The sequence below is a fragment of the Dendroctonus ponderosae genome, unplaced genomic scaffold (genome assembly GCF_020466585.1).
Source record: "Dendroctonus ponderosae isolate FM_Combo_2020 unplaced genomic scaffold, Dpon_F_20191213v2 Dpon_F_20191213_2, whole genome shotgun sequence".
NCBI lineage: Eukaryota > Metazoa > Arthropoda > Insecta > Coleoptera > Curculionidae > Dendroctonus > Dendroctonus ponderosae.
In genome coordinates this window covers 3521677-3529263 of record NW_026018165.1, presented here as the reverse complement: position 1 = coordinate 3529263, position 7587 = coordinate 3521677, and the positions used below count along the sequence as shown (strand labels likewise).

Genomic DNA, 7587 nt, shown 5'->3' with positions numbered 1-7587 from the left:
TGGAGATTTCGAGAACCTTCTGGGTTACCTGGAGGAAACTATATAAGCGACGACGAGAACCATGGGGAGTCAGTGAAGTGACAACAGCGACCGAGTTCAGAAGAGGTTAAACCCCGCGAGGCGGAAATCCGAGTTTTGCGTTTGTTATTGTTATTGTTTGTGAGGTTGACGTTAATTTAGAAGTTAGTTTGTTCCCGTTCCGTAGTTAAAGTTGTACCGAGTAGAATAAAAGTTGGAAGCAGAAGAAAGAGTTTACTACTCGGCCATCCACGGTACAATATTTTTGTTTCATGTTCCGAATAATACAATATACAACGTATAACAAAACACTTTCATAAAATTTCTTTCGCTTTTTCTATATTTAGAATTACAAACAAATTAACAATTACGCTTTTCGAAAGTACAAACCAAAACATTTTTGTATTTCCTTTTAGACAAGAGTTTTCCGAAGTTAGTCCTCATTTCAATGTATTACAAGAACACATAAATACAGATTTAATCTAAACTCAATTTCTCAGTTCAACTTTATTCCAATTACTTTTGCTATGTTAAACTTTAATTCATTAATATTTTATTACATATTGTACATATGATTCTACATTCTTTGAAAGATGCCCGTATTATTAATAACTATAACGCGAATTAATACTTATGCAGCGTGTCTCTAAAAAGTACACAATCCTAATACATATTGAAAAAGTCAAATCAATCAAGTTAATTAAATTTGCTTGGTTAGAATATTTTCAGATTTATATATTTTAGTGAATCAAATAGTTCTTCGGATTTATTTCTAGCATAGAGCAAGAATTGGGGAAAAGATAACAATGCAAATACTAATGACAAACTGTTCCAACGAATTTGTTACACAAACATTGCTAATTCATTGTAATCTTTTCATAGTTTTAATCATAGCGCTGTGTTGGTTAAAAAACGAATACTCTCTTGGTATGGCAGAAGATGGGTAATCAAAACTATGAAATAAATAAACATAAACTCACCACATTAACGAAGTCCTGGAAAGTTATTGCTGGCGTTGTGGCAGTGCGTGATTTCTCTAACAGTATTAGTCGTTTTCCAGTATTGACTCTTTCTCGAAATTCGGGATGATCCATTGTGTTCAAAAAGTCATTCCAGGGTATTTCTCCAAAGCCCTCGGGGTCAAACTTTTAAGGACAAGTGAGGAATTAATACGCATTGCTTTCGCTTTATCGGATTGTTTTTACCTTGTCAAAAAATTGTCTCCATTGCTGAAACAAAAATAAAATCAAAACTTTGTAAAAAGTGTCTTCCTTCGAATTTGGACGCAAACCACCCTCGAGCAGCCGGCTGCGGACTCGCCAACCCCGTACAAATCTGAAGGTGCGTCGAGACCTGACGAGCCAAGCCTCAGCCGCGGCAAATTCTTTGAGGTTTCGTCGATAAACCGACCGAAAATGGATCAACGTGAGCCTCGATTCATTTTTGTCGCTTTTTTGACGAAACATTAAAGGAATTGCTGGGTCTAGTAAGACGGATTTTTGGTAGGCTCGTTGGAAATTGAGTGTGGAGCGAGTTAAATAAGAAGTTGGGATCCCAAAGGTCTCGATTATTCTAATATTTGTGTATAAAGCAGTGCGCCATCGTAGAGGTTTCTATTTTATCAAAAGAAATCGATTTCTATTTTATGTTCAATAAATTCTGTGACAGTAATAAAGCACCATGCAGTACGTGGTGCTTTATTATATATTAAGAGATCCACCGTTTGTTCTTGGCCGCCAGAGTCAAAAATTTGACGAACCAATACAAATGTACGCACCTTGGAGGTTTTGGATATCATAGTTCTGAATCATCATGTTAGACCTAATAGGTGTAAAAAGTAGAACATGTTCATAAAAGCAATTAAAATGAACGTGTAAACCCAAAAATGCGTTCCTATAATGTAGGTGTTTGCTGTTAACTTTCGACTTTTGAAATCAAATACAGAAACAAAGGTTTTTACTACTCGTAGTACTACTACGTCCATCTCGTATTTGATCTCTAGTCGAAAAAGTACTCACCAATACTGTTGGTAACAGGTAATTTTTTTGAACTCAATTTTTAAACACAATGAAAAATATTTTGTGTCACTTACGTCTCTTAACAGTCCTTTCCTAGCCTCATTTTCATCAGCCTCACTACCCAAATCCGTATGATCGGTATCATACTGATCAAGGGCCTCTTGTCCACCAAACGATATAAAAGATCCAGTGATTGTCGCGATTTGTCCCGGTTCAATTCCCGATTCTTCCGATTGCGCGCGCGCTAAGGTGGTTGTGGCTCGTGTCAGGATTGTAGTAGTTGAAGGTGAGAGGCGATGAGGCCAAGCGCTATGTGAAAGCATGGCATGCGGACGGCTGAAAAGAAATTAAAACGTTTACGATATTTTATTAACACGATTTATAAGCAAATTAAGGAATTAGCAACATATTATTATTGACTCATTCGTTAAATATAGAAACTAGTCGCGTCAACATCAGCTGATAACCAGAAGATTTTCTCTTCTGTTCGAATTATATGAGAAAATTGTATTTTTTCTAGAAACGTAAACATATAATTAAGAATCGTGAGTCAAAGTTATTCTTACGTGCAAATGCAATTAGAATCATTTTTTATTAAAACTAAACAAGTAACGTTTGAATTAGTAGCATTTATTAGCACTTGAGAGCAAATTACACCAAACCGAGCCTACGTTGTAGATGTAATATTATTTCTCTTGATCCCCTGGTGGAAAGTACGTACTTTCGCCGCTGTATTCGATAGCGAAAGCACTAATTTTACCCATTATAAATTAATCGGTTTATTAACAGCTTATCGGTTTCGCCTCTGGCGTCAACTTCAAGCAGTGTCGGAAGTTTAACTTTCGTCTCTTGTACCGTAATGTACTATTTGCAAATACGTTTAAAGTGAAAACATCTATGTATATTAGAAAGACGTCCCGAAAATGACGCTATAAACACTTTTTTTATTATTTCACAGTATTCGGAAACACATCCTGTGTAATTACAATGATTTTATGGAACCATTAAACATTTTTTTTGTGACAAACAACTTAAGCGATCGTATTAGATGTCACAAATTATTTTCAATCGAAGAAATCGGGATTTGGAATTACTTTGAGCGCATCTAGCACCAAAAGTTTAGAAATAAAAGTGCTCGGTAAATAATAACTCACTTCTCGATAATGTACTATTTTTTACTACTAACTTGAGCAGTTACCATTATTTACTCCATTTCCCTAGTGAGAAGATCTATTTCTCTCCCTAAGTCAATAACAATAAAAAAGTTCCTAGGTATATAATGAAAAATTTTTACGTTTTCGATTATTTTTATAGAATAGCACATTATACATACGTATAATGTGCTATTCTATCACATGTCGAAAGTTAGATACAGGTTGAGAGTCAGTAGATATCTTCGGAAACTCAACCGTAGAAAAATTAAACAAAATATGTAATTAGCAAAAGCAAAAAATGTAATAAGGGCAATAAGGAAACGAGAAAATAATTGTGAATCGCCCTGTGTAAAGTAATTTTCCCACTTTACACAAGCATAATGACTGCACATACAATCTTATATTAAATGCAAATTCTGACAACACTGCAGAGCAGGAAAAATTAATTTATGGCCCCAAATTAAGGAAGCCAAAGTTTCTGGAAAATGTGGCTAATCAAAAAGTAAAAACAAGTTGTAGCATGTTTGGCATTGTAGTTGCTTACCCAAGCGAATACTCAACTTGCAAGTAGAATAAATTATTTTTTTATAGATATAATGTAAACTTACCCGATTTGTTTGTAAAGTTCGTGTTGCGACAATGTAAACAAACACACAATTTGCAGATAAATGCCCCTAATGTAGCAAGTAAACGAATTTCAAAAATTTAACTGGCAAAGAGGAAACTCATAAAAACGTAACGCAAACTCGAAAATAACAAAAAAACTCGATACCCCAAAACGAGCCTTTTTCGTTCTGACAGACGCGCTCCTCTCTAACCCCAATTTCTATACAAGTCGTCGACAATGCCCGAAATATTTGCGAAGCAGTTTCCGTAATACAATTTCCAATCGAGGGAAACGGCAATGTGCTTCAGAAGAACGTTTTCATTGATTTTCCTTTTACAGCCGACCTGATAAAGTAATCCGCTTGATATCCAGCGACTTACATTCAAACTTATCTGCTCAAAATCGCGGGGCTGTCATTTCAGTTTTTCTGGTTGCCTGCTATCAACTTATAAAATCACGCGATCTATTAATATAGTATAATATTTAAGAGATAAAAATAATACAAAAAAAAAGATACCGTTAAACCAAATTCCTAAACTGTATGAAAACACGGGGTAAGTTCTAATAAATCATATTTCAAATCTGCACGAAATCGAGATGGTACAAAAATTCAAATTTTTAATTATTTTTTGTAAATTGAAAGTAAAGTTCTATTTATTACACAAATTGATATTGTAACAAATCCAAACATTAAAATTCGGCTTAAATATACAGATATATACATACATATTTTGTCTATAGTTACTTTATACTAATAAGTTACAAAAGCATATTGAAAAAAATTACAATAAAAAAAATTACATCTAATGAAACATTAAAAATTTATTGCATGGCGCAGAAAATTTGAAGCTATGTAAATAAATTCAACAACTATAATCAACATTATAAATCACCAAGGAAAGAAAATTTCTCAAGGAATATTTTTAGTATTTTATGAAAACTTTATACGCAAATGAAATATATTTTATGAAACAACAATATATAATCGAGCACACAATGCGATTATATAAATATAAATTTCATTTAACGAAATTCGCCTAACTTAATATTACCATCGACATGTAACGACGTGCCTCTTCCGTTACACGACCGATGCGACAACACCACAATCGATTATTGAATTGTGGAACGCGTTCATGCATCCATCCCCCCTACTGAATTTTTCAACGCCAAATTTGTCTACTTCCTACTCAGCATTTCAGTTTTCTTTCACATTCAGCTATCGAGTCTAGAGGTTGTGGGTGAGTACTTTTAACATTTTATTTCTTTTCTTCCAGTTTGGTTCTTTTTGGTCTTCAACGAAAAAATACTTGAAGAAAGTTGATCATCTATACTTTCTTAAGCAGTAGGTGTATTTATTTTTCAAATTTTACGAAGGATGGCTAATATTTTTATGGATTTAAAAATGTCAGGCGTGCCTTGTTTCACTGGGCATGGAGCATTGCCCATTACTTGGCAAAAGCTTCTAATCGTTCAAGGCAATATTAAAACCATGTTTAATCCCAGAAAGCATCATTCATTTGCTTATCTGATTCATGGCACGGTAACATTTTAGAATAAGTAAATTCCACGTGCATTGATTTGTTTCATGTTACATTACACGTGTACTGATTTGTTCCATATATTCCACGTTTATTGATTTGTCTCATACTGCATGCTAATTGCATTGAATTTGTTTATGCAGAGGAACCTAATTTCCCACCATGGTGAACGGCAGGATCCCCACTGTATGCTCGAAAACTTACGTCACTCCGCGGCGTCCTTACGAAAAGGCTCGTTTGGACCAGGAGTTGAAAATTATTGGTGCATTTGGACTCCGCAACAAACGCGAAGTATGGAGAGTAAAGTACACTCTGGCCAAAATCCGTAAAGCTGCTCGTGAGCTGCTAACTTTAGAAGAGAAAGACCCGAAAAGGTTGTTTGAAGGTAAGTTGCCGGTATACGTGTAAAAGTTCAAATATTTCGGAGCCCCGACGCCACGCTACTATAGCGCGAATTTGCCTATTAGGAGTGCCAGAAATTACGGAGGGGCAAATTAAATAAGTTCCCGCTAGGAAACAGATAATAGTCTTTGCCATGATTTTATCTGTGCCGAAAGTTGAGGAAACACTTTTATATTATATCAAATATACTCTTCTTAAAAATCTCGTTGATGTATTATCAGCCATTTTGTAATTTTTTTTTTATAGGAAATGCTCTTTTACGTCGTCTTGTACGTATTGGGGTACTGGATGAAGGCAGGATGAAGCTTGATTACGTATTGGGTCTCAAAATTGAAGACTTCTTGGAAAGACGTCTCCAGACACAGGTTTTCAAGCTTGGTTTGGCCAAGTCCATCCATCATGCCCGTGTTTTAATCAGACAGCGGCACATTCGGTAATGCTATTTCCCACGTTGATTTGAAAATAATTCTTACAGGCCACTTAGTTGAACAACTAATGCCTTGAAATTTGCTTATGTTGAGCTAATTACAGGTAACAGTTCTTTACAGAACACTAGTGATTAAGTATTCTATATTTTACAACAGTCGAGTCTTAGAGTCACTGGTTAAGAGAAACTCGTGCTTTGCTAGTGCTAAAGAAACTCGAAAAGAAATGGTACCAGCTTATGCCCCAAACTTGTCTCTTGTGGCTTGATTGGGTACCTTGCGAGGCGACAACTGTTTCTATCATATTTTTGTTGCAATTTCGAGGTTCGGTAGAATTCTAACATTTGTTACTTTTCAGAGTTCGCAAACAAGTGGTAAATATCCCATCGTTTGTTGTCCGTCTAGACTCGCAAAAACATATCGACTTCTCGTTGAAGTCGCCCTTCGGTGGTGGCCGCCCTGGCCGTGTTAAGAGGAAGAACCTCCGCAAGGGTAAGTGTATCAATTGCCAAGAAAACGTCCCCAATTTTTACGATTTTTCTTGCTTTAAATAGGAACTAGCGGTGCTGCTGCTGAAGAGGAAGAAGATTAGATAACTAATTAACATGTCATAAGAGATTTTAATAAAAAGTATATCGGAATTTTTGTTTTAATTAATCACCCTTCGCATTTATCTCTAATAACATTAGATCTAAAATGAAGGCGAATTGAACCATTTTTCTCATGGAGTTTGTGAGTGAAACAATTTAAAGATAAAAGTTTATTGCATTTTAACTTCAATGTTTGAAATAATAAAAGTACATTACGTACGAATTTTTTATTTTCCCTGTAATGATTTGCTTTCTAAAAACTACTCTTTCCTCTATGAGAATGTATGGATATTATTAGATGTTACTTGATTTCAAAAATCTCGTATTTGAACAAAAATTCAGTAAATATTTAATGTAATTAGATATTTATCACTTAATAATATCAAAACGTTTTCCCTTTAATACGTGTTTACGAGTCCCGAAATTCAGCACCATCCGTTTGGGAAAAAAATTGGTTCGAAGTGGTGAACGTGTACGTGAAGTGAAACCAGAGAGCTCAAACGGCACGTTCACCCAAATTGCTCATTTTGAGTATGTTAATTGTTCAATTAATTAAAAGTTTATGAGATCTATATTTTCTATTATATGGTCTCTGGTTGATTGCTTTCGTATTGGGATATACAGGGTGGCTCATGTTTAAAGAAGTAGTCAAATATCGTAGATTGCAGCAGTGGCCCGGCATTAGCGCCGCGCCATCTACTGTCCCAGCTATGAAGTAGCCTAAATGTTGCCACTCCCGCCCTGGCTCCTGACTGAGAAAATACAACCGCCCTACTAAAAATATTTGTTTGTCAATTAACAAAATAATTAATTATCAAAAAATTTAATGAGA

The 7587-nt window shown here is 35.1% G+C and overlaps 2 protein-coding genes across 4 annotated transcripts in view; one reads left to right on the top strand and one right to left on the bottom strand.

The window, feature by feature from the left end:
* Nucleotides 1-4039, bottom strand: part of LOC109541340 (protein rhomboid) — a 124775-nt gene extending 120736 nt beyond the window's left edge. The window contains exons 1-4 of one of the 2 annotated variants that reach the window (XM_019910185.2): nt 3799-4039; nt 2111-2372; nt 1224-1247; nt 999-1163 (exon numbers count right to left, since the gene is read on the bottom strand). In XM_019910185.2, coding sequence (XP_019765744.1) covers nt 999-1163; nt 1224-1247; nt 2111-2359 — 438 coding nt within the window. In that variant the 5' untranslated portion in view covers nt 2360-2372; nt 3799-4039. Of the gene's footprint in view, nt 1-998; nt 1164-1223; nt 1248-2110; nt 2373-3798 lie in introns of those variants that run through there. The other variant, XM_048664222.1, reaches the window with a different exon arrangement.
* An 894-nt stretch (nt 4040-4933) lies between these two features.
* On the top strand, nt 4934-6806 carry LOC109541341 (40S ribosomal protein S9). 2 transcript variants are annotated; one of them, XR_002172313.2, is made up of 5 exons: nt 4934-5038; nt 5482-5723; nt 5987-6271; nt 6524-6657; nt 6720-6806. XR_002172313.2 is itself a non-coding variant. In XM_019910186.2 (5 exons), exons 2-5 carry the CDS (start codon nt 5501-5503, stop codon nt 6755-6757), a joined length of 582 nt encoding a protein of 193 aa, XP_019765745.1. In that variant the 5' UTR covers nt 4934-5038; nt 5482-5500; the 3' UTR covers nt 6758-6806. The 2 variants fall into 2 exon arrangements, 1 of the variants encoding a protein (XP_019765745.1); XM_019910186.2 differs by having other exon boundaries at nt 5987-6173.
* The last annotated feature ends 781 nt before the right edge of the window (nt 6807-7587 follow it).

Excerpts from the sequence above, each read along its gene's own strand:
- LOC109541341 (XM_019910186.2), top strand. The coding sequence starts at position 5,501 with ATGGTGAACGGCAGGATCCCCACTGTATGCTCGAAAACTTACGTCACT. Across the intron at positions 6,174-6,523 it reads ATCAGACAGCGGCACATTCG|AGTTCGCAAACAAGTGGTAA; the intron begins GTAATGCTATTT and ends GTTACTTTTCAG. Across the intron at positions 6,658-6,719 it reads GAGGAAGAACCTCCGCAAGG|GAACTAGCGGTGCTGCTGCT; the intron begins GTAAGTGTATCA and ends TGCTTTAAATAG.